Source organism: Phlebotomus papatasi, chromosome 1 (assembly GCF_024763615.1).
Source record: "Phlebotomus papatasi isolate M1 chromosome 1, Ppap_2.1, whole genome shotgun sequence".
Lineage (NCBI taxonomy): Eukaryota > Metazoa > Arthropoda > Insecta > Diptera > Psychodidae > Phlebotomus > Phlebotomus papatasi.
Window position 1 is genome coordinate 69402935 of NC_077222.1, and position 27755 is coordinate 69430689.

At 31.8% G+C, this 27755-nt stretch overlaps 1 protein-coding gene across 6 annotated transcripts in view; it reads right to left on the reverse strand.

The window, feature by feature from the left end:
- LOC129798703 (filamin-A) overlaps positions 1-27755 on the reverse strand; it is a 99319-nt gene that overhangs the window by 65540 nt on the left and 6024 nt on the right. For 5 of the 6 annotated variants that reach the window (XM_055842033.1, XM_055842006.1, XM_055842024.1 and 2 more), the window contains exons 2-3: positions 25813-26308; positions 20267-20579 (exon numbers count right to left, since the gene is read on the reverse strand). In XM_055842033.1, the coding sequence (XP_055698008.1) occupies positions 20267-20579; positions 25813-26073 (574 nt within the window). In that variant the 5' untranslated portion in view covers positions 26074-26308. Of the gene's footprint in view, positions 1-20266; positions 20580-20713; positions 20765-25812; positions 26309-27755 lie in introns of those variants that run through there. The other variant, XM_055842014.1, reaches the window with a different exon arrangement.

The window sequence follows — 27755 nt, forward strand, 5'->3', positions numbered from 1 at the left end:
ACTTTTGCCATAAATGTTAATGGAGAGAATGCTGTGCCTCTTTTCATTTAAATTGGCTGCGTCGCGCCAAAGAGTTTCTCGATTTCATGTTCTGCAGCAAAACTATTACTACATTATGCTGCTTTGAATGACAAAGTGTGTAAAGAGACATTTTCAGTTCTTATACACAAATGTGCAACATGATCTCATATTGGAAATTTGACCCACAACAACTTGAAAATCATGCAATGGATCTCTTTCTCTCATTCCTATCCAGATTTACAGATCCACAATTGAAATAGTAACACAAATATTGAATTGTGGACTTACTACCAATAAATTAGAAATAAACGAGCAAGTAATTGAGATTATAGTCTGAACAGTATAAAACATAAAGTAGAAGAAGTTAAACTTTCTTTAATAAATAAGTGACGAAAAAAGTACAAAATACTACCCGCATAACTTTGTAGAATTTGTACGTTCAAAAAAGTTGTAGAGATACAATAGAATAGACTCTCGCTAATTCGGCTCTTTTAGAATCGGGCTACTTTTTAATTCGGGCAGCAGGTTAATGACCAGCGTACAATAACTTTTGTTTGCAAACATGTTTTCAAAATTCCCCATGGGAATGAGCGAGATGACTAGATCTAGATCTCACTCACTCTCATTGAAATGTCAAAAACATATTTACTAAACAAAAGTTATTGTGCATAGTCCGAAAAAAGAGCGCGACGATAAGTCCATATTGAATTCAGAGCATAAAGAAAATTATGATCTTGATAAAAATTAGTGCTATATCATATAAAATGAGTGCCCAAATTAAAGTTAAAATCACAATGATTAAATTTGAGTAGAAATTTTATAAGGAAATTAGATTCAGAGTGAAATCAGTAAGAGAAATAAAATTTGAGGTTAAATCCGACGGCGTCCCCAATGAATTCATGCAAAAGCAAGCAGAAAAACCTCCACCGGCGAGAAGTGTTGCAAATTTTTCAATGTGGGAACAACCAGATGATATTGGAAAAGAACTAGATACTAGAGGAAGCAATAAACTGGGAGCGCAAAGTTATTTAGACCGGAAGGAAAATCTTGGTGACCAAGACCAGAGAAAGCCTTCAAACATTAAATAGAAGAACTCAAGAAGATCACAAAATAGGGAATATGACGGTGAAAATAGATTAACGTGGAGCTTGGAATCAGTGGAAAGCATTTAGTCAGAGACGAGTAAATGATATAATGGGATAAAAAAAAGAGTGAGCATAAAAACTTCATGGAAAAGTAAATCAAAAGACAAAGAAGACATATTTTAATTCATTAAATAAATAAAAAGTGAGCATATAATAATTAAAAAAAAAACAGTGAACGTTAAAAAATAAAATAAAGTGATAAATGAAAAAAAAATTAAAATTTAAAGTGAGCGAACGAAATGGCTACATGGACCTAATTGAGTCCGACAGCCAAAACGTAAAACAAAAGAAGAAGAAGTTATTGTGCGTTTTGCATAATTCGAAAAAAGTTTGTTGACATTTTTCAAGTTTGATTATAATTATCAAATGAAGCAAATATGCTCAAATTTGTCATGGTTTGTCTTAGTTTTAATGGGATTTTGCATTATTAAGGGATTTTCATGAAATTTACAGTATGTAAACTCAATATGTGTTTGCAGATGAATAAAAAATTGTTGCATTTCAAATAATTTGATGCCCGAATTTCTCTCTAATTCGGGTGACATATCGGTCCCAAATGCCCGAATTTGAGAGAGTCTACTGTATTAATAACCGTACCAAAGAGAAAAAATCCCGAATGGGTGAGAATTTCGAATGGGTCAAAATCTCGAAAAATCTCGAACACCAATATCCCAAATGCCAAAATTCCGAACGCCAAAATCCCGAACGTCCCAATCCTGAAAGGATTAAAATCCCGAAAGCCAAAATCTCGAATTAATCAACACCATAAAAAGGTTGAAATTATACAGAAAATAATGTGTGTTATAATTTCCCAAAAATACAGAAATTTCCCTTTGTCTCCAACAAGGACGGGTGAAATCGTGGGAGTACCTGTCACTTAAGAATTTAGGATTTTGGCATTCGGGATTTAGAGCTTTTGATTACGGCATTCGAGATTTTTACGTTCACGGTTTTTGCTTTCGGGATTTCAGCTTTCAGGGTTTCGGCTTTTAGGATTTCGACTTTTCGGGAGTACGATTTTTCGAGATTTTAAACCATTCGGGATTTTGGCTTTTCAGAATTTTGGCTTTCGGGATTTTGAGCGGGACCCTCCAATAATAAGGTTAAGGTTGGATTTAAACTGGTTTAGAGGCCATTGTATGCACAAAATTTTAAAATTTAATTCCACTTGTTAATAGCCAGTAAGACGTGTTTTATGATTTATTGATCTGATAGAAGATCTTGAATAGAAAATCTGAAGAAAATCAGTGAATCTATAGCCTAAACCTTCCGATCACAAAAAAAAACTGCTTTCAATTAGTTTTTTCTTACTCCAATTCATATAGAAAAAGTAATCTCTCGATTTTCTATAATCTCCCGGTTCCAATTTCTTCATTTGGTTATTCTTTATTTGGTTTAATCCTTCTCCTCCCGTTACTAATCTTGGTGGTCTGTCCATCAAGATTCCGTTCGAATTTCAGAATTTCTCAAAAAAAAATTTTAGTCCTAATTTTTTACTCAATTTAATTTCGGTTTTCAGAAATGTTACCTTTACTTAAAGAGTATAAATTAAAATTTATCATTCATTTAATGTGAAAAGGTAAGAGATTGCAACTTGGAATCTCATAGACATACTCTCTCCTGAGACTAACCTGGGATTATGACATGGTTTTAGAAAGGTTATTTTGACGAAAATTCCAATGATTATCATTTATTTTTCGGATATTCTATTTGGAATATCCTAAGCGAATATTTAGCTCATATACGTCCATGACGCTTAATTATCTCTTTTCTAACGATTTTTCAAGATTAAGCATTAAATGGCCCTGAGAGGCATATAATACAATGAATTACACTAAAACCGGATTTTATTGATCAGTCTTTCAGTAATAAATAAACCTAAACCAGTAATTTATAAATAAATAACTAAACTAACTTATCAAAGAAAAAAAAAATAAAAATCTCTACTTTTTTATATAGGTTCGAAGATTTCTCAAAATTACTTTACTCATTATCAGTTAGAAACCCAATTAAGGGGTTATGTGGGTCAATAAAACTTAAAAAAAACATAATATTTTCTCAATCTTTTTTCAGCATAATAAGAAATGTGTTTAATGCAAGCTCTGCGACATATAAAAGTATAGGGGAAACTGGGGCACCACCAAACACGGGGTACCACCAAACACGGGGTACCACCAAACACTGCGATTTTTTAATCGGATATTCGACTTCAGAGGATAAGACCTACAGGAATTTATAGGCACTATAGGGATGCTTGTCCAGTGAAGGAGAAGGAATGGTCGAGATAGTCCAAGTAGTTTAGAAATAAAAATTAGTGTTTGGTGGTACCCCGTGTTTGATGGTGCCCCAATTTCCCCTAACATTTAAACTATATTTCCTGAAATTTTAATTTAAAAATTTTAAAAATTCAGCCCTTGAGACTTGATTTTTGGAGATTTTTTTTTGAAAAAAAAAACATACTTTACGGTTGACAAAATTTCTCGGAATTGGTTCATCTGAAATTCCAAAACCAAAACTAATCCTTGAATGAAAGATTTTATGTTTACTTAATCACAACTTATTCTACAAGATGAAACGTGGTGTAAAATACGTCAAAAATGATAATTTTTTGTATAAAATGCTCAAAAGAATCCAATTTTAATCTTTTTCAAAAATCTTTCATTCAATGAATTATGTTACCTCATCAACGAACAGGAAAAATTGGTTTTTAGATTTTAGGTGAACTAATTCCGAGAAATCTTGTCCAACGAAAAATATGCTTTTTCTAACAGGTCTCCGAACATCAAGTCCCAGAGGATGAATTTTTAAATTTTTTAAATCAAAATTTCAGAAAATAGTTTTAATGTTGTATTATTATTAATACCTAAGAGCTTGAATTAAATAAATTTTTATTATGTTGAAAAAATAGAGAAAAATATAACGATTTCTTTATCTACTATTTTTAACCACGTAATTAAGGGGTGGCAACCCCTTAAAAGACCCAATCATTTAGGGCGAAGTATCAAATATATAAGTTCAAACACCCCGCGAAGTATTTCTCACTTGGCTCCCGTTTTCTGTACGTGTATTACTTCTATTTTATCAAAATTTTAGATGATTTATGAACTGCTCCAATTCAAAAAAAGAATAAGGAAATGAAAAAAAACTTTATGAAATGCTAAAACGCACGAAAACAATGCTTTTTCCATAAAAGTTGCACTGCTAATCTATGCAAATGAATAACACGAAACTCAATTTTTTTAAGCATAACTTAAAATACTTCATTCTGTGATGTCTCATCTCTTTGCTAATTTTACATTCAAGTATTCCTATACGAACTTAAACAAATAATCCCTCCGGCAAACAGGAGTTAAACATACAGGCAAAATTGCATTTTAACTCAATATCCAACTTATAAATATTTATTTGAAGAATTTAGTTGGTATTTCAAATTGCATACATTCCAGTAGAAAAAGATTAAATATTTCAACCATTTCAACCAATATACAAAATGTGTGTTAAGATTTTGAACACAGAACTGTATTTTCTTGCTTGATACAGCTTGATCATTTCAAGAATGAGGGAGATAAAAACTTCCAATGTACCGATGACATCCATATACTCCACTTTTTCCACTTTTTATACGCCAACCAACACGCACATCTCAATCACGCACAATTCCTCTTCCCGAGATGGAAAACCTGGCCCATTCATCACTCACAATCCATGGACACACACCTAAAAAAAAGAGCCTCATTCCAAATAAAATGGTATAATTTCCAATTAGGAAATATAGGGTAAGTGTGCCAAATTCCGGCCAGCTTGCAATTTCGGCCACCTTTTTTGTTCCTCGAATTTCCATGAACTTTCAGATTTTACATACTCTAGAGATTATAATGCAAAAGAATAAGAAAGAATGTAGCTTCGACAAACGAGATGACGTGAAAAAGATATTGAAAGAATTCCCGAAGGGCAAGTAACCATGAGAATAAAGGTGGCCGAAATAGGGCACCAAAGCTGTGTCTAAATTTTTGTTCATTTTAAAATGTATTAAGAATCATTTTATAGTAAAAAAAGACGGTAAACTCTTTACCAGGTTCCCAGCAACACTCTTTCAGAAAAAAGAATAAAAAAATCAATTTGTATTTAAAATGTTACATTTCAAACTTGAGACTTTGACGCTTGCATGCAACTATGCCGAAATTTGGCACACTTACCCTATAGAAATTACTAAGATTTGCAATTCAAAAGTGGAATGCAATTGGTGTTTCATCGATGACTTCACTGGCTGAAGGCAAAATTCGTAGAACTTTTGTGGTTAAATTGCTAATTTATGTTTCCTCGGAGTTTAATTGGAAACGCTGAATAAGATATTGTTTAGAACTGAGTGACGAAATGATCACGACGGTCAAACATCGTCCAACGCATCAGGGGTTATATAGGCACAAATTTTATGATCACGATAATGCCTAAACAAAAAATGCCTTTGGAACGCGCATAAAAATGCATGTTTAATTTGAAATTGTCTGAAAATACACCAAGAAGAATAAACATCATATTTCTTCTCTTTTAAAGTTCTCTTGTATGCACTCTACAATCGTATAAAATTCAATTGAAAATCAAACTTTGAAACATATTCTCCAAACAAGAGTGCACAATTGGAGAGAGTCTTAAGATTGTGAGTGTAGAAAAAAGATCCCATCCAGTGACTGTTCAAATACAATTTAAAGTTAATCACCAACATCCATTGAACATCTGTGCTATGAAAAATATCCAGAAAATCTGTCCCAATTTAAAGTACCAGAAACGGCTTTTAAACAATCAAATATCCAAAGAGAGGCACTGCACAAGTTCAATTTAAGTCAATAATTACCATCGCGCGCAAATAAACAAGGTTAATGACATATTTCTCCAACACTTTCATACACAATTTTCTCATATTTTTCTAAAAGAGTGTTGAATTACCAACAGTAGGAAAAAAAAAGAATGTGCAATTTAGAGAATGGTCAGCACAATTAATTGACTGTTACTCAAATAAACGATTTTTCTCCTCCAGTGACGCGACCAGCTCGTTGCCTCAATTCAGTGCAAAAGCATAATTGTCATACTAAATTTATGAAATTAAATGGATATTTATGAAGCGTTTTTTTTAACATCTTTTCTACCAGAGTGGGAACCAAGATGAATTATAGCAAATTCCTCGCTCGTGAACACTTAAAGACTTCCAGTTCAACACTTTATAAATAATAAAGAAAAAAAATTATTGGAATTGCAAGAGTTCTCATAATATAATACAAAATATTTTCTCTCAACGAGAATTCTTCATGTTTTCTATAATTGTGCACACAACAATAAGTGTGAAATGTAATAGGAAAAGGTATATGGAGTGAAAAGTGCCACTGAGACACTTTTTAACCCAGTTAGTATCAGCAATTTTTCAAATTCAGAGAAATTCTAGTTTCATGGAAAATATTTTGCAAGAAAGAGAGTCACCTTAGTCAACGTTCTGCTTATCAAAATAGTTAATCGACTTCTCATTGCAACTTTTTTGCACCATTCACCTTGTCGCATCATCTTAAACAGAAAAAATATTACTTATTCTCAATGGCAAAGAGTACAGTCACCATATAGATAGTTTCTATGATGAGAGAGTCATTCGATAAAAATAGAAGTATATTTAATCAACTTTAAACACAAGGAATGTTTGAATGAATTTAACAAAATGTTGTGAACCATCATTTGCATTAGGTAATGTTCTCATTAAAATATTTTTCTGACATTTTCTGGGAAATTGTGAACAGGAGAAAGAATTCAAAAATATATGTGTAATAAAATTAAATGGAAAATTTTACTACATCGCATTAATTAATGAAATGATTATTGGCGTATTAGTCTGCGTTTTTTTTTCTTTTTTTTTTGCTTATTTTATGCAAACTCTTTTCAAATTATGCAAAAGCCTAATTCCACCTGAGAAAGAGTTTTCCATCGTGTTTACTCGAAATATTGGTCAACAATGCTAAGACGGCGGTGGCCGCTATTATTTAAACATGGAATTCTTTGAGGTCCTGTATCTGTTAAAGCTTTCAAAAGCAAAAATAAGCTCAAAGGTACTAATATTAATAACTTGAAATTGAAATTGAAGTATTTCTCTCACGGTGAAACCTATGTCAAAAACCATTTTTTTCTAAATAACTGTTCACTAAAAAATTTATCAATTTTATAATACGGCTTCTAAAGTGAGAAAAATATTTTTGGACTACAAAACAAATTTGGGGTCATTTTAAATTTTCAAAGATAAAGCATAATTTGCATTAAATTAAATATTTACTCCCATAAAAATTTTAGTGTCATCACGTTCTCTGATTTGCTGAAGCCAGGGGGGGTGACATTAGCTCTAAAGAATGGGACCAGTTTTAGTGTAATTTTTTTCCTGTTTTCGTACACATTTCACGCGATATCTCCGAAACTACGTAGGTTGCCAATTTGGGGTTTTCGGTTGCCCATTCCATATTAAATTGGCTTTTATTTTGTATTTGTATTTTTTGCTAATTCATTCTATAATAACAGAAAACACCGAATAAACTCCAAAATTTTTTCGGCACGCTAGAAATATATGGGAAACATAGGAAATATGCCCCTGGCTGAAGCTTTGAATTGTTTCGCGCTGTAACTAAATCAATTGGAAAAAGCAATAGGGTTAAAATATTTTATGGGACTGAACATTTAATTACGTGTCGCCTGAACACATCTGGCATATAAATCGAAGAATTTATTGTACCCTCAGGACTCTCAAACGTTTTTGCGAAGTCATTCTACAATCCACATAATACTCTGCTTGTAAGAGTACTTTCTCCTACCTTTTCAAGGGTTTACGTGGGTCAAATGACTAGAAAAACCATGTTTTCTCTAATTTTTCTTCAACATTGTAAAAATTTATTTATAATTCAAGCTCTTAGACATAATAAAAGCGCAACGTTTAAATCATATTTTCTAAAGAAAAAGCTTACTTTTCGGTGGACAAGACCACTCAGAGTAAATTGATCAGAAATTTAAAAATAAAAACTAAATATTTATTTATAAAACTTTTAGAATATGAGTTCAACTAGTCCTTGAATAAAGAACTTTTGGAACAAAATAAAAATTGGTTTCTTGTGAGCATTTCGTGTAAACAATTACCATTTTCAATGTATTTTACACCATGTTTTGTCTTATAAAGAAAGTTGTGATAAAGAAAACAAAATCTTTCGTTCCAATGTTACACTTTTTTATGTGTAAGGGTTTGAATTAAATTTTTTTATAATGATAAAATACTAAAAATAACTTAGAGAAAACATGATGTTTTTAAAACCCTTTTTGACCCACGTAACCCCTTAACAAAATTGTGTCCTATGTTTGTGATCTCTTCGGGACAATGTCTCGAGGCATTGTGACATTTTGATTGATTTTGTGATCTTCTACACTGGTAAAAATAAAAGGGTGAAATTGATCCTTTTCCGAAAAAATGGATCATACTTGATCCTTTGAAGGGTTCACTTGTATCTCTTGAAATTTTGTATGCATATTAATCACGATAGATTATGTTTTATCATAAACTATTATTCAATTCATATTTCTGTCATCTAAGTGAGAACCAAAGATGACTTTTTCATTGTTTTTATTCGTTTATTCCGGAGTTAAATAGGTGTCAAAACAGTGACCCTTTCAAAGGAGCCTGGGTGACCCTTTCATTTTTACCAGTGCATATAGCCTGAAAGGTAATATTCCTTTTTCATCTAAACACATTTAATAGACCGGAGTACTTCGAGAGTCCATTTCGCAGTCGCTGAGGATTTAGCTGGGATTTTTTGTTAAAAAAGTTGTACTTTTTATTGGTATTTAGAGATCGGGCAGTATTTTGGCGAAAATTATCAATGAAAATGAAATTTCACCAGTACGGTAAGTGTACTAAATTTCGGCCAGTTTGTAATTTCGACCAGTTTGTAATTTCGGCCACTTCTTTTGTTCCTCAAATTTTTTATAAATTATCAGTTCTTGTGAACTTACAGAGATTATACAATACAAAAAAAAAACAGAAAATGTAGCTTCGACGAACGAGATGATGTGAAAAAAGACTTTGGAAGAATTCTGAAAGGGCAAGGACCTAATGAGAATAAGGTGGCCGAAATATAACCCAAAGCTATGTCTATATTTTTATTCATTTTAAATTATAAAGAATGATTTTAGAGAAAACAAAAACGATAAACTTTTTACAAGGTTCCAAGCAACACTCCTTAAAAAGAAGTAACAAAAAAAATCAATTTATATTAAAAATATATTGAATTTCAAACTTAAGACTTTGATGCTTGCATGCAAATATGCCGAAATTTGATACAGTTACCCTAGGTACGGGGAAGTGGGGCTACTTTCAGCTGTGGGGCTACATTGTAATACAATTTTTCGCATATTTCTAATGGAAACTGGGTTTTAATATGATGTAATTTGGATAGACAAAATAATTGTGGATCCAAATAAAATAATTGTAAGAACCAGTTTTATTTGGAAATAGGTGAAAAAGTCGTATAACAATCCAGTTCTAGCCCCTAGTGAAATAATCTTAGCAAAGGGAAAATGAAGAAGTTATGAACCATCTTGGCATTTCCGGTTTAAAGAGATTTATGATCCCTTTCTACTTTTCTGCTGATAAAAATTTTATGCTAATTTTTCTCGTTCTATAATTCACCGCCCATTTGATGTTAGTATGTCTTAGACCAATATTACCAGAAGACTTCATTCTTGATCCAGTAATAAGTGATAAATTTACATTTCATTTTAGTAATTTTTCACACTCGTTGTATTTTTTTCTTATTTCTCTTCAAACTATACAAGAGTACGAAGCCTTTAATGCATAAAATGCCGTTGAGAAGTTTTAATTGACAACAATTTACTTAAGTGGCAAAACAAATCTCACTATTCAGACGTCTAGAGTGGTACAATGAACTTGAAATTATTTATTAGATTATTAGATTAGAAATTATCAGATGCAAATTTCAAAATTCCAATTTAAAAAAAAAGATGTGTAGTAAAATAGTTTTCAAATTCAGACTAAGGTTGCACAATCCTTTTAGAATATGTTTGTTTTTATTCAGCTTTAAATCAAACACACTTCCTTTTATAAGTAATTACAAAGATTGCTTTTAAAGTGATAAACGTATAGAGAATATTAAATGATGGAATTCCTTCATTTTCAGATTCATTCGGGTAAGATTTGAAATAGTATTAGCAAAGAGAATGAGCGTGTTGCATGCCATGCATTCATAAAACATGTTATAGTCATTGTAAAATTTAAAAGGGGACATAATTGAATAACACTGTTTTCAATTTAAACGCAAATATTCCTGTTTGTATGCGTCATAATAAAATTTTGAATTACACTAGCACGTAAACGTAACCATTACTTAATTAGAACACTACATTGTTTTGTATATAATCACATTCAGAATTATTATGTCCAAAAATTATATTAAAAAAATAAATTTAAACAGTGAGTGCAATATTATACTAAAATTTAATCATATAACAATTTAGTAAGTAATATATTAGATGAGATCATATATTCTGTCAGTAGAAGAGGTAAAAAGTTTGGAGTGGTATATCTCAGCTCCTGATGAACATAATTGGATGAGTGAACTATTGTTGGAAAGCTTGGTTCATTAGCTTTCAGAATCTGGTATATGTAATTGGCTATGGGTAAATCATGGTCATCCAGAACCATTTATGTCGAAGAAGACACTTTTTGCAGCGTCATTTTTGACCATCTACTGCTGGGACCAGGAGTGACCCACAATTCTCGCACTTGGACTGTTCGTTTGAGGAACTCAAAGGGTATAATTTGTGGAAGAAACTTTTTTTTTGGACATCTTACTTTTTTTTATTCATCGACTTTTGCAAGAATTTTAACATTTTATACGCATAGAAAAAAATGACAGAAATCCTTCTATCTCATTTTCTGGACAAACTAATGAAGATATCGACTTGGAATGTTCTAAGTACTCCCCCATAAGTTGATCCAAGGAATCCAAATATCATATCAATTTCATCCCCACGTCTATCCTTCCCCTCCAGAAACCACTCTTTGAGGATTTCTGTAATTTTTTCCTTGCGTGTAAAATGTTAAAATTCTTGCAAAAGTCGATGAATAAAAAAAAGTAAGACGTCCAAAAAAAAAGTTTCTTCCACAAATTATACCCTTTGAGTTCCTCTAACGAACAGTCCAAGTGCGAGAATTGTGGGTCACTCCTGGTCCCAGCAGTAGATGGTCAAAAATGACGCTGCAAAAAGTGTCTTCTTCGACATAAATGGTTCTGGATGACCATGATTTACCCATAGCCAATTACATATACCAGATTCTGAAAGCTAATGAACCAAGCTTTCCAACAATAGTTCACTCATCCAATTATGTTCATCAGGAGCTGAGATATACCACTCCAAACTTTTTACCTCTTCTACTGACAGAATATATGATCTCATCTAATATTATAAAAATCTTTCATGTGAAAATTTACATGAAATAATTATTTGATGATAAAACACGAAGAACTTCTGCCATAGAGAAAAAAATATAAACGTATATGAAGTAATTAAAAAAAATCATTATACTTTCGTGTCCATTAACTGAGAGAGTAAGACAAGCAATGAATAATCTTCAATGAAAATAACTTCATTCACAAACCATTTTAGCATCATGTGCTGTGTTTAATCTCAAGCGAGTAATATGTAATTTTAATATATGCACGTACAAGATGTTCCTTATTTCCTTTGCACTACTAAATTTGTTCTGGTAATTTAAATGCTTATTGTTATCCAATTAGTACATTATATAGAAGTTTTTTTCCATCATTCCCTGTTTAATTCCCTAATGTAATTCACAAAATTACCACATCTTTTCTCCATCAGCGACGACGTTTCTGGATTTCATATAAGAACCTCAAGATTTTACACATTTCTCCTGTACACATTGTAGTACATTGATCAAAAAAAAAATAGAAGTAACAAGTAAAAAAAAGTTGAGTAATTTGTTGCGGTAATAATGCGTGAAAATTGATACTAAATCCCGTACAAAATGTTTTTCGTTTTTACATCTTTGACTCTCCGTATTCACAACAGCAAAAACGATATCATGCCGTGAATGGGCTACAGAAATATACAGATAAATATTTGAGACAATTGATAGTCATTTATCTTGACTTCTCACGTTGAAATCTTTTCCTATCTCTAAAGTTCTCTATCAGAGAGCAAAATGGTGTTTGTTTTCTTTTTTGTTCCTTCACCCCAATCAGTTATTGATAAAATTGTCTTATGTGAAACAATCAAAATTAGCACACAGCCAGCAATTGTATTCGCAGAGAGAAAGAACACATACGAAAAAAAAACTGAAAACATTTAGTGGCTTAAAGCCAGAAAAAAAATATATGATAATTTAGGACAATTGAAGGTTAAAAATGAGATAGAATGGCATGTGAAATGTTTTGACTATTCTACTTCAATTTCAGTAGCATCATCATCAACACTCTTTTAAGCTATTTCATTCAAGAAAATCTCCCGCCTTTCACACTGATTCTCCTCTGCAAATTGTGTATTATTTTAGGGAATACAGAGTGGCAATATGCACGCAAACATCCAAACATCAAAAGTGATATAATTAAGAAGAATAAATTATTTCTCATAACAATACAGTAAGTAAAACACAAAAAAAAATGTTGAAGAGGGTACAAAAATTTTGATGACTACTTCCGTGCTCGAATGAGCACAGAACACTCACTTTAAAATATATCTCTTCCCCCTTTCAACAGGTGGATTCCCAAAAACAATGTTCTCATCGAGGGAAGTGGATATATGTATGATAGAAGAAAAAAAAATATCACCTTAATTACATTTATACAAACAATGACATCACAGTCCCATTTTTACCACATTGAAAAATTCTTTGCGAATTGTTTAAACGTCGAAAACCAATCCGGTTTCTTTACCATTTTATTAGCGAAAGAGAACACACATCGCACCTTTAGTATGACATAGGCGTAGTCGCTTTTTTTGGATTTTAAGATATTGGTAGGGGACGGTGGTGCAGTTTCACGCATGCAAGGCTTTAGAAAATATAAAATTTTGGGATAAAAGATTAATATCTGGGAAATTACTTGTAGCCTGTCTTTACATATGATCTCATCGCAATTTTTGTCAGAAAATGATTCCAAAAACCGTAAAAAAATATTATGTGTAATAAAAGACATCAAATATTTTTTTTAATTTGGGGTTTTTTAAAATAATTTTGTGACATTGTAGGGTAAATTAAGCTAATTCAAAACCTGCTCCAAATGGAAATTTTTACCTACTCCAAATGGAAATATCACTATTTTCATGATAAATACAGTACTAAATTATTATATTTATATATTTTCTATACCACAGTTTCATTATTTAGTTAATTTTGCTCCAAATAAAGCGAAAATCCATTCATATTCACAAATTTTAATTTGTAAATTTCTCAGAAAAATTAAAAGTGTACCTTTTCACCACGGAATTTTTCATATATCTGACCATGTTTTCCAATAAAAAACACAATGAGGTGATTTTGTTTATTCGTTTTGTTTAATATTTATGTCATATTTCTGGAAAATTTTAGTTAAATTTAGTACTAATCTTTATTATTAATGGTACGTGAAGTTTTCAAATGAAATAATTACCTATTTCGTGAACAAAAAGGGTTTTTCTGAAGTGTCTGCAAATGCTTCAATAGGAAACCCCGGAAATATGATTTTTTTGGAGAGATTTTTTTTATTGTTTTAAATGAAAAAGGTGAAAATACCAGAAATAAGAACAAATCCTGCACTCAAGAGCAACTTAACAAGGTTTTGGAAGTCTGTCGTCGCGGTTTTACTTAAACTGTTTATCTCCAATTAGAAAATTTCCCTTGTCTCCCTTTGGATTATATTGTTTCCAATAGCAGCATTTTTCACTCGCGTATTTTTCTTGTATTTAAGAAGTTTTCTAATTATATCTAAAGAATTTTCACTAAACAGTAACATTCTAGAAGAGTTAAGGAACAAATTCATGTAGTTTTCTTCAGAAAAATATTAACTTAATATGATGAATCTTCTGTCAAAGTTAAAGCGTCTGGAAATGGTTTTGAATTAGGACATTTACCCTAATTATGGTCAGTGAAAAACCTTAATTTTTACAAAAATGGGTCTAATTTATATATTTAACATTTAAAATTGTTACAGATAAAATGAAAAGTCCTTTATTTTCCCTTTGCCAAAATTTCGACGATAATATCAATGTTTCAATTTTTTTTTTACTGCTCTGTTTTAAATTTTTTATATTCATTTATACAATGCCATTTTTTTTCAACATAATAAATTTATATTTAAATTTAAGTTCTTAACTTATGGGGAGGTGAGGCTATTTTGAGCTGTGGGACTACATCGATATACGATTTTTTTAACATATTTCTGATGGAAGCTGGATCTTACAATTATTTTATTTAGATGCACTATTGCTTTGTCAATTTTAATTGCATTACATTAAAACCCAGTTCCCATTTAGAAATATGCGAAAAAATCTTATATCAACATAACCCCAAAACTCAAAGTAGCCCCACCTCCCCCAAGTATAAAATGGAAATGGAACAACATTTGAAACATATATATTTTCTGAAATTTTCAATTAAAAATCTTACAAATTTAATTTCTTTTTTTTTTGTAAATTTGTAAATTTATTTTTGTAAAACATTTTTGGAAAAAAAACATACTTTTCAGTGGGCAAGATTTCCCAGAGTTAACCCGTATAGCACTTAAGCCTCTTGTCTTGCAAAATAATTGTTTACGAAGGCAAATACATGGTGCTAGATCTGATGAGTAAGAGTTCAGACAAGCAGTTTTTTAAACTTTAATATTTTGAATTTCGTGAAATTTGAATCTATGGATTTTTGGTCTAGCGTGACCAAATGCGGTAGTCAACACGTGAATAACTTTCTCGTGCCCAAATTTTGATTTGTGTGACAAACATTGTCTGCAAACATGGTCTGTTTATAGCACCTACCATCTTTTTACTTTAATTCAATATTTCTTTACAGAGCATTTCGTAAACTTTAGTACTGTGCTCGGCAAATATTAAAGGTTTTGAACGTCTTGATCATTATTTATCTTTTCCCATGCTAATAGATAAGCTTAAATTCAGCTTGTCAAAATATTAGAACTTTCATATATCCACATTATGATCGTATAATAAATTTAGCGGTTTAGCAACCTAATAATGTAAAAAAATAGGTTATAATGCAAAACACTGTAAATTCTGCAGTATAAACAAAGTATTATTCACATGTACCTATATATTTAATCAGATAAAATTTTTTGTTCAATTGAGCGACCTGATTGGCTAGAGATTGTGAACACTCAAGCTGAATAATTACTGGTAATTTGTAATACGGGCTTCAAACCTAAAGCGGTCTTCGACTAGAGGTTTAGCCCAATTTCCGAAGGTATCATAATCCTAAATGGCTGCCATTTTTTTTGGATTTTCAAGATCTAGGATAAAGTGATACAAGTTGGATAATTCGCCGGCATAAGTTGGACATGGCTTTTTTCTTGATAAATATAGTACAAAATTTGTTTTTTAAGCACAAGGAACCAAATTATAAAACTAAAGCAATAAAAATATACAAATAAAAATGAAGTTCTAAATTTATCAAGAAAAAATTCCCTGTCCAACTTGTACCATTGTCCAACTTGTACCACTTTACCCTAATGGATCACTTGTTTTTAATAATACAACCCTGAGTCAAAATTTTTCAATAAATCTTGTCTGATCAGAAATTAGAGAAGTTAAGCCATGGCTGAGCTTTAGGTCTGAAATCCATATAAGGCTCATGTTCTAGACACACTTATGACTTAAGTCGACTGCCGGCTTAAGGTAATTATAATCAAAATAATGATCAGATTACATCGGTAAAGACCATCCTTAAGTTCTAGAAATAAAGAAAAGCTTGCCAAAAAAGTCGTAAGTCTGTCTAGAGCATTACCCTTATGGCTTAACTTCTCTAATTTCTCAAATGACTTGGCAAATGATCTACTAGAATCTAAAAAACTAATAAAGTTGGTTGCTATTTAAAATCGCGAGACCTTCGGGAAGTAATTTACATCTATATTTAGAAGATTGCTTAATTACTGGTTCATTCGCTTGATGATCGCCTAGGTTATCGCTTTATAAAATTAGTTCAAAAATTTAACGCTGTACTGCAATTTCAAAAATTATTTCAATAATTAAAAATATTTTGGAATTTTCACTATTTTGGAGTCGCACTGTACCGACATAGCATTTTTAACATAAAATTAAAATTGTGTGTAAAATCAAAAAAAAACTTTTAAGATAAAATTATGCATTTTACGTGCATCACCGGTACAAATAAATACAATAGAATTCATGCTTCTTTGAATTCATTTACACTACTGGAGTCGCACTGTAATACTAATAAAGCTTCAAGACGTCTCATTAAAAGTGCTTAAAAATAAGCATACGCCCGTGTAATACTAAACGTGCGCCATCATCACTTCTTTCTTCGTCTATAGAGAAACTTTTGCAAAAATCAATCGCTTCCTCTCTCGCACAATTCACCCAAAAAATCCTCTTTCACAAATAAAAAAAATGTCCATCAACAAATAAAAAGTCTCAGTTTCTGCAAATGAACAGTTTAACGGAGTCAAGACAAGACGGCAGAGAAAAAAGCCCAAAATCGCCCAAAAAGACATTGAATTATAAATGGTTAGTTACATTTTGATGTCCAATTTACATACTTTTGTAGCTGCTGATGTACATAATGCATTTTAATACCATGTGGAGATGGAACAGAAAAGAATGAGATGAACCAAAAGTTGGTTTTGTTGCTTCAACACACATAAAAATATTATAATTGTTGTCTTCAGCCTTGAAAGTGGCGGTCTTTTATGGTATAAAACTCTCTTTTTTGCATATCTCTCTCATTCTCTGCCACCACAAAGTGTATGGCTTTAGAATGGGCATGACGACACTATACAATAATAAAAAAAAGAATGATCCCCCAATACAACAATAGGAACATTTATTTGGTAAAAAGAAGCAAAAATAAATTAGCAACCAAACCAGTCAAATAGGTACACACAGAAGACAGAACGCACCAGAAACACTTTCGCAAGTTCCTCCTATATAGCAGAAGATTCAACGACAAACAATACTATACACCATAATATCCACAGATAGTAATTTAAACGAGAATATAGTTTAAATTATTCGCTATCTGCTCGAATATTGTACTCAAATACGTAATCCAATATAGTCTGAGCATTTTTAGATAACTATGAGAAAGACACCCCTAAGAGATTATTCTGCTATGTTCTAACCCAAAGTTCTGAAAAATTATGCTATTGGCCTGCATGACTTCATAAATCAACTAAAATTAATATGATAAATCGATTTTGATTTAAATTTAATTTAAATTGGAACAATGTGATGCAAAAATGGAAATGGAGAATTAAAAAGAGAAACTCCACATTAACAAAAAAATGTAAACATTGAAAGCAATCTGAGCTGAGATGAGGGTAAATTAATGACATCTGGAATCAGAAGAGGTCAGAAAGATTATGAGATATTAAGAAACATTGTGAATTAAAAAAAAGTCTCGAAAATAGAATATCATAGTCAACAAGTGCTAAGAGGGCTACCAAAAGAATAATATCTTCTTGATTATATTCTAATGTGTATAGACATATCTGATAAAAGTACGAAGAGTAGTACGTTATCAAATCAAATGATTCAAAGACCTTTCCAAAGAACCCAAAATTTGCACAAATCAGTTGAGAAATCCGCTCTCTGAGGCTGTTAAACTTTTGACCTTGAAAAATCACCATTGAGTTTGAGTCAACGATATTTTCGTTGAATGATAAAATGACCACCTATGCCTAGACCATTTTCAAACCATATTAAAAGTAAAAAAATCCACAATGCCTTTTTCAGATATCCAAAAACATGTTTTTGGCGGGATAAAAGGAAAATGAATGTCATATTAAGTTGGGGATCTCGTGCCAGGAGCAATTGGGGATGAAATCGTAGTTGTTAGTGTCCAATTTTATCCTCAAAGTGTCCAAAATAAGAAACTGGACAAAATTATGAGCCTTTCCCCCATGTAAACTGAATATGAGTATGCAGAAAAACAAAAAAATCGTTGCATGTCAAACAATTTGACGCCCGAATTTCTCTCTAATTCGATTGACATTTCGGTCCCAAATGTCCGAATTTGAGAGAGTCTACTGTATACTTTTATGATCCGCAAGTCTATATCAAAACGCTGAATTAGGATGAATAGTTTCGGTTTTAAGATGCGTCGTTTTCTCACCGAAGTATCCATGCACTTCTGATGGAAATAAATATGTAGCTAGCGAATGCCGATATTTTGAAAATTATATTTTCCGATTTTAATCTGAAAATTTTCATGTTTCTTGATCAAAAATGGGGAAATTCAAGTGAAAGACTCAGCAAATATATTAGGGGGAGGTAGGCTACATTAAAGACGTTGTTTTTTCGCATATTTCTAAAGAAAACTAGTCTTAGCCAGAATGTAGTTAGTTAGTTAGTTTCAATGTATCCTCAGCTTCAATGTAGTCCCACCTCCCCTTGGTCTCTTTCTATGAAATTCGACCTTTAAAAAATCTTTCATTCTAATGTATTTGCACAATATCGATGGTTAATAAACAAAATAAAATTAGTAAAAAAAATGTGTCATTTCCGATAATACAAAACTTTCGAACACTGAGTGAGAGAAATCCGAAAAAGTTATAATAACATTCCGGAAATGTTAATTTTACTCTGCAATATTGATCCGAAAACGGTGTAAATATTATGCTTTTTAGGTGTATTATGGGTTAGAGTTACCCTTTTAAATGTTAATTTTACCCTTAAAAAGGTGTAAAATTAACATTAAAAAATGTTGATATATTTTTACACCTAAAAAGTGTGAAAGTTCTTAGGAAAAAAAGTTAATCGCACCCTCTTTTTTTCTCAGTGAATTAAATAAAACTATGATCAATTACTATACTATTCCTCCTGAAACATAGCATATAGAGTTCAACGAATAATAAGAGAGTAAGAGAGATTCTCCAACAAAATAAGAAATTTCCACACGAGAGGATCGATTAAAGGGAATTGAATCTTCCAATATAGGCGTTCATAATTGAATCCAATTAATTACAGAGAGATGATACCATTGGGTAGAACAATGAGTGAATTATGTGTCGCGTGCTCAATGAAATTCCAATAACTTGACTTTTGTGCACTCAACCCATGTAATATACTTTAAGGATTAGAGAAGTAAAGTATATAATACAAAAATACCACACGCCTAAGAAGTGCAACAAAAGATGATCACAGAGATGGAAGAAACTGGTTTTCCTGATACAAAACCCAAGAACCACCTCTAGGATGAAGCAATGGAGAACGTTGGAAGCTCTCTAAATCTTCTCTAACGTACACATTTTATTTCTCCTTCCTTTTTTCTTCATATCAATAAAAAAAATAAATAAAAAGGGTTAAGTCAGAAGAATCTTATTGTTTACTCTTTTTTTCCACCACGACTCATAGTTTAAAAAAGATCAAAATTGAAGTATGATGTCAGATATTTAAATTCCATTCCACTGAGCATTTTATCAATTGAATGCTATCGAAAAAAAAGAACTCTGGGTCAATTTTTATGGCTTCTCACCAAAGTATCTCTATCCCCACAGTGAAAATCGTTCAAGACAATTTTACGATGTCTGTACATGGCAATTTTGCAAATTAACACAAAAAAAAATTATTCTCCACGCACATTATAAAGGAAAACATTCAACATTTTCTTTACTCACTCGATCACGAGTGATCGTAAAAATTTTGTAAATGGAGAAAATAAATATGAAATATTGAAGACAGAGACTTATACCGAGAATTCGGATCAGGTTGAAGACACACCCAGAAATATTAAATTGAAAGATATAATAGGTGAAAAAAAATAATGATTTTCTTTTTTGAGAAGAGGGAAACTGAAGAATTAATGCTGTGTGTTTTTTTTTTGGTAGACTTACCAATATTGACAATTTTGATTCCTTCCTCTTCGAGAAATTTCAGTGCCACCGAGACATTCTCGAGCTTCTGACTTCGAAATGTAGGACGTTTGTTGTGCTTAGGAAGACGCTTCTGCGACAACACTTCAATCAATGCAATTAATCTTAAACCATCACCGAGATCTGTCTCCAAATTTCCAATGTTCTTGTCGATAATCTTGAGGTGCTCATTGGCCCATCGAGTGAAAGTGTTCTGCTGAATACGCTTCCACTGTGCATCTTCGGCTAAATCTCTCTCAGCCTCCATCTCTTCGTCTTCGTCGTAGTATTCAGCCTGCAATTGATGCCGAAAAATACGTATGCTTACTACCAATCTCATCTAATTCAGTTACAAATTCCAAAATTTCACACAGAAATCGACCAAAATGCAAATTTTAATGGTCCAAAATAATTTAAATAAAAATTTACTTATTATGATGCACCCATGGCGAATGCCCAAATTTATCTGGGTGATCGTCATTTAAAATTCTTGACAAAATTAATAATGATAACAGGCAACAGATTCAACAGTTATGGTGAAACTTGCTTTTTAGGTATGATTCCTTCATAATCACACCTATTGTGATACTCCAATTTTCTAAAAGTACTCCGATCGAGCTGAAATTCACAGGGTATATGTTTTGAATATCCCTGATGCCGAAAATGGTAGTCCACAATTTTCGGGTCCGGCCGGCCAACCGGCCGTCCGTAGTACGCAATATCTCCGGTTTGGAAAGAGATATCGTCGGTTGCGTCTACCTCTGTCGTATCTGTATTTGTTTTGTATCTGCATTCGTTGCAAGCTACAATACAGATGTCCCCTCTTGCGTGAAATGCTGACACAAAAGAAATGCAGATACGACAGAGGTAGACGCAACCGACGATATCTTCATATTTTTTTTTAAATATATCTACTTTCGCGTACGACGATTTCTATGCCAGGGGCGTAACAACGGGGAGGGGCAGGGGTACATTGCCCCCACCTAACCGGTCTTTGCCCCCTCCCCCTGAGAAGGTCAATCTCTGTTTCAAAATTTGCTAAAATTGTCCATTGTTCTTCTTCAAAATCAAAACTCGGTAAAATATTGCCACACTTTTGTAACAAATTAAGAAAAACGTACTAGATATTTGTTATTCATGTATTGATCTTCAAAAATATACTATTTTTTAAGTTTCAAAGCAATATATCAATAAAAATTATAAGTTTATGAATTCTATAGCGCCTTTGTAACATATATCCAAAACAAAACTTTTTCAAATTTGCCTCTTGTTAAAGACTTCTTTTAAATGTAAAGCCCTCTACACATCATTGGGAGCAATTTTCGTCAAAAATCGCATTTTGGACAGAATTTTTACGTTTTTATCTACAGCACTACAGGCACTTTCCATCAAAAACGCATTTTTTTAAAGGAAAGAAATGTTTAGAGATCATAAGGAGCAATTTTCGTCGAAAGCTGTTCTCTCAACAGATTTTTTGTACATTTCTTCCTGGAGGAAATACCGTCAATTTCTTAAAAATAAAACAATTTTTGACATAAATTACTACCAGTATAGATACCTTAAGAAAGAGTTTCTTGGCTGATCGATTTTCTTTCAAAACCATTCAAAGAAATATTTATTAAACGGTAAAGTAAAATGTCGTTATTGTTTCACTATTTCACGACAAAATTTTTTAATGAAATTGATTTTTTTTAATTAATTAAACAGTTATACAAATGGTAATTTGTATTTAATATTTTAGTTCATATCTAGTAAAAATTTTGATAATATTTAATTTTTTCGAAGCAACTTGATCTGTCAAGTATTTTTCTTCATCATCGCAACAATCAAATATCATAATTTCTGCATCTATTTACTCTTAAAAAAATTGATATATATATTTTTTTAATCAAAACTCTATACAAGATTCATCAATAGATTTTAACTTTGAGTAGTACAATAACACATTTTTGCAATTTGAAACCAGGATCAACCCTTAAACATTTATGAAGCCTTTTGGTTTCGTTGTTTTTTTTTATTAAAAACGATTTTTGAATCGTATTTAATGAACATATGTCTAATAAAAATGATTGTATTTTCGAAAACACAGAGACGAAAGCCAAAGACTGTCGAGTAAATTTGCATGTACTTGAGCAAACATCAAAAATTTTGAAGCACGTGATTTCAAGATTTTTTCTAGTTTTTATTGGTTTTACATATGAAACAAACTTATGAAAATCGAAATTTATTTTAATTTTATAAAATTATTTATTTATTATTAATATAAGAATTATCAGACACATTTCACGTTGATTTGGGAGTGCTGTGACAAAACGCTCTAGTGAAGTACTTTAGACAGCCATTTTGTAATATTTTTTTCGAAAAAAATAAAAACTTGATTGTGTCCTTCTCGTAAAAAAAAATCGCGTAAAACCAGAAAGAAAAAGAAAGAGAGAAAAAGAACTCTGTTAATTTTTGGTCTCCTAATTTAGACTTCCCCCTAATGCATTGTGAATTAAGGAGGAAGTGTCAATTAGAAGGCCAAAACTTAGCTGTTTTTCGGATTTTTTCTTTGGGGGAGAAGGAAACGGTCAAGATTCTTGAATTTTTCTTGAGTGCCTCGTCGCACTACTCCCTTACTTCAGGAAAATCTGAAGTTCGTAATTTTTATCTGAGAAAAAAATCAATTTCCATTAGTGTACCTATTTCATAGTTAAACTAAAAAAACCTGAAGAAAATCGGTAATCGGAACTTATTTTCAACGTTTTCGAAAAAAAAAGATACGTTTTTGGGACAAAATTTTGACTTTCACATGCTCTAAAATAATGAAAAATAAGTTTTCATCAATTCTTTTAGTTCAACTAGAAGAGAATTTAATGCTGAAGAGAATAAGCCTTTATTCATTTCATTTGGTCTATAAGTTTTTTTCTTAATCTTTTCCGCAAATTTGACAAAATTTTAAAAACGAGAAGTGGAAAAACACGCCTCAAATTTTTGGATGTGCACTCGAGTGCATGCTATTCCGATCGGCGCTCATTTGCTTTCGGCTCTGTTACTTTGAATGTACGTCGAATAAGCTTCCGAAATACTTATGGTATATTCTAAGATAGTTTATCTATCGATTTAAACAATAAAAAAATATAGACCACTTTTGATCTTCTAATTTACACTTCCCCTTATGGCCTCTACAACAGTAGAGAAATTTATGTTCATATTGGAGCAAATTCCCTACGCTTGTGTAGGAAAAACTCTTTAATATGGACATAAATTCGTCAGTTAAATCAGCATTTGTCGTATCTTCCTTTTGACAACTTTTCAGGAGACGAAAATTTCAGTTCAGCTTTATTTTTCTTAAAAATGAGCCCTGAATTCAATACTTTTGAGTAAAAATAATAAAAGTGGCACTAATAAACTGTAAGTTGACTCGAGAAAATCTTTATAAATTTATTTAAAAGCTGCAATATTGAGAAATATGTTAGAAGAAACACAATAATATTTTATCGTAACTTCCATCGTTTATAAAGCCGTAACTTCCAATGTATGGAAATCTTGGAAGTTACGACAATTTTCTAAAATGCATTATATCAATTTGAATTATTCTAGTGATAATAAGCGCCTTTATTTGACTAAATTAGTCAATAATACTGTTATCCCTGTCTCTAAAAGTTTTTATTTCATAAGTTTTATTAAATAAATAGTAATAAATTTTGTGCGCCACGTCGCTTGTTTTGTTTTGAATTAATGACAGATGGATAGGGATTTTTTCTCACTCTTTTCTCGCAAATATTGAAATAAAATGATTTCATGTTACACTATTCGCACTGTCTTTCGATATTTGGAAGAGTTTGTAAACGTTTTGTTGAGAAATATTGCAATTTTGCTGCAAATTACAAGCTACGCAAGTAAGCAAAAGAAGTTACGGCAAATGCTGATTATTGAAAATTCTGTATAGAAATTTGTCGGAACTTCCCCAAAAATGGAAGTTACGACAAATTCTGATAAATTTTTCTTAATTAAGGGCACTTACGATAATTTTTGTTTAAAATAATTTTTATTGGGCTTATAAAAGTTTCTTTTTTAGAAGTGCATTTAATAAACAAAATTACGCTGATTCCAAATATGTATCTCAAAATCGCAAAAATGAAGTTACGATAAATTATGATTTAACTGACGAAATATCTCTACTGTGTAGAGGCCATTAAGGATGAGTATATTTTCAAAAATTTTAAAAGTAAAAAAAAATTTGCCCTTCCCCCGTAAGCAAAATTTGTTCCTACGCCCCTGTTCTATGCTATTAGTATTTTGAAAAACCGGCTCTAAACCGGTTTAAAAAAATTCTGTAAAAATTTTCACAGATTCTCGCGGATTTCGCGGGTCGCGAAATTTTTCGCAGATTTTCAGGGGCCGCAAAATTTTTCGCGGATTTTCGCAGGTCGTTAAAATTTTCGCGGATTTTGCACTTCTTAAGCCTAAACGAAACTCTAGTGTTATGTCAAGTTTGAGGCCTCGATCTCTCATAGTTTCTGAGAAAATCGATTTTAAAGTATTTTTTAGACAATTTTATGCAATTTTCTTCCAATATTTTTCATTTTCTAGTGAAATTTTGTATATCTCAAGCCTGAAATAGGCTCTAAATGGATGTAAAGTTTGAGGCCTCTATCTCTCATAGTTTCCGAGATAATCGACTTTAAAAATTTTCAGACACTTTTATTCATTTCTCATCCAATTTGTTTTATTCCTTTAAGAAATATTAAACGGAATTTGCATTATTTACGTATAAATATCGTTCGAGTTTGCCACAATCCAAATTTGCAATGAAGGAATCGCACCTCTATAAGCTGATCTAGGCTTATCACTTGCTTTTCTCTTTCTCTTGTACCACCAATCTCTTCGATCATATATTTAAATATTGAAACTCTCTTGTTTCATCGCACAAAAATCACATTGCCCATTACTATAGTCAAATATTTTGAGAATTTAATTTACACCGTTAATCACTAAACTTGCTTTATGATTTCCATCTCTGGCAGATTTCACCACTTAGTAAGACCATGAAGAAAAAAGCGCGAAATACATTTTTTCCGCAATTTTTGAACCCACATGACCAGAAACTTTAAATTCTCAATTCCGTCAAAATAATTCTAACTAAACTATGAAGTGGGACAAAAACTAACGAAGATCGAGAGAATGATGAAAAGCAAGAATCAGAAAATGATCACCTATTGGAGATCTCTCACAAGCTTATAATATCCACCATTATAATGGCAAAGGGAGATGAAGAAGACAGAAGATTCCCCATGGGGAGAGAGAGAAGTAAGCTTTTGCCACCGAAAAGTTCACAAAATCCTGTCCAACTCGTTTCCAATTGGGTGAGTCTCATCTTAAGAGATCATGATCACAATATAAGTTGCATTTTTCTTCACAAAAATCGAGATTCTGGTTCAGCATCTTCACCAACATTCGAGTGATGAAGACGTGGCGAGAGGTGCTACCCAAAAACATTTACTATCTTCTTGCAAAGTATAAATGTAACACAAAATCCAATTTACCTGCTGAGGATCTTGCTGGTACAAGTGTGATTGTTGTCCTGGTTGTTGCTGTGGCTGCTGAGTCTGGTATCCACTTGGTAATCCACCTGCACCACTGCTCACTAAATTAACACCACGATAGTCAGTTATGTCCGAACGCGCGCGTGGACCAGTCTCAACTGCTGGAGGACCTGTAGCTCTCCCACCGTAGTAGCCGGCATTCTCTCCACCACCACCAGACGCTCCAGCCACGGCTGCATTGTTTCCACTCCGGCCAAACATCTTCTCTCTGTGGTTGTGACTTCTTCAATTATTATTATTTTTCTTTTTTTTCTACACCTCACACTCGTACACCAATCTCCTCTTCTCCCTATCTCCCTCACACTCTCTTTGGGTATTTGTCTCGTGGATTTCTATTATTCCCAACTTCTGGATCATACACCGTTTACACTGGAGCACAATACATTCATAAATCCGCGGGATGATAAGTCCCAATCAGCCAAAATCGCCGGAAAGTCTGCAAAGAGAAACAAATTTATCACTTTCGATTTCTATGCGCGCGCCAATTAACAACTCAGAGAGCAAATTAGTTAGTTGATTAATTGAATAAATATAAAATTAAAGAAATTTCGCACATAAATAATACCGAAGAAACTGCTTCAATAGAATAAAAAAGAGACTTTCGGCACATTCAAACATTTTTTAAAGTACACAGTTCCATGCCGAAAATGTTAGAGCATGCATTCGAAATTGTAATGAATAATTACAAAATAATTACTTTTAAGAAACATAGGAGAAGTGGGGCACTTTTGAATTGGGGCAGCTTTAAAATTGGGGTTTTCTCTCCTATTTTTAAATGTGAAGCTAAATATTTAACTCTTTCGTCTCTTCTGGGACTGTAGTACCCAAAGAAGCATATGAATACAGTGCTGTCTCTTTATATGCACACTCTCTATATGCACAGCTTTTGTGTCGGTTGCATTCAAAATCAATTTGTTTACATTTTGACAAAGTAAATAAAGAAAATTATTTTCTTGGTAACTAATTTTTCTTGTTTTTAATTTTCTTAATTTTATATTTTCTGTCTCATATTATATTTTAAATAACACGGAAAATTCTAGAACAATAAAAAATATGATAATTTATTAAAAGAAAGAAAAAATCGTTGGGAATTTCAAAAAAAGTTGTGCATATTCAGAGAGAGAACTGTCAAAAAAAGTACCCAAATTGTGCATATAGAGAGACAGCACTGTATTCTATGAAAAACAATGTTTTTTAATTATTCAGAACTAATAAAAATCTTATTCTTGTGGATGATTACATACTATAAGGATGTCCAAATGTGAAATATTTTTTGTAGGACCTCAATTAATTCCTGAGCTTAGATATTTTTGATTAAAAAATTGTAAAATTGGCTTGCAGCATATGCTGCGGTCCGGAAAGAGTTAAATAAGCTGAGTTTTTTTAATGTGAAATTGAATTGTATGAAATGGCTAAATCCATTTAAAAACATGAGAAACTCAGCTAAAAGGTACAATTTTAAAGTATACCCAATTCAAAGGCTCCCCACTCCCCCTTACTCTATTTTAAAATATTGTATCAAACTTTCAGATAAAATAGCAGTAGCACAATTAAGAAGAAAATGTGAAGAATGTACGAATTCTCTCGTCATTAGTTTCCTTAATCCTTCCTAAGTGACTCACGGGAAAATGATTCCTATTCTTTCTTACACTCAGAAAAACAAACGAGTAAAACTTACTGGATTCGATGTTAAATTAACTCTTTTTCGTTGTGATTTTCGATTAACTATATTTTAGATTAGATTTTTCTAGATTTTTTAATATTCGGAAGAGTTGTTTTAACTTTTATATCCTAAAGTTTACATGACAAAAGAGTGCAAATAACTCTTTTTAAGACTGAAAATAACTCGTCTTAAAGAGTTAAAATAACTCTTTCACCGTAAT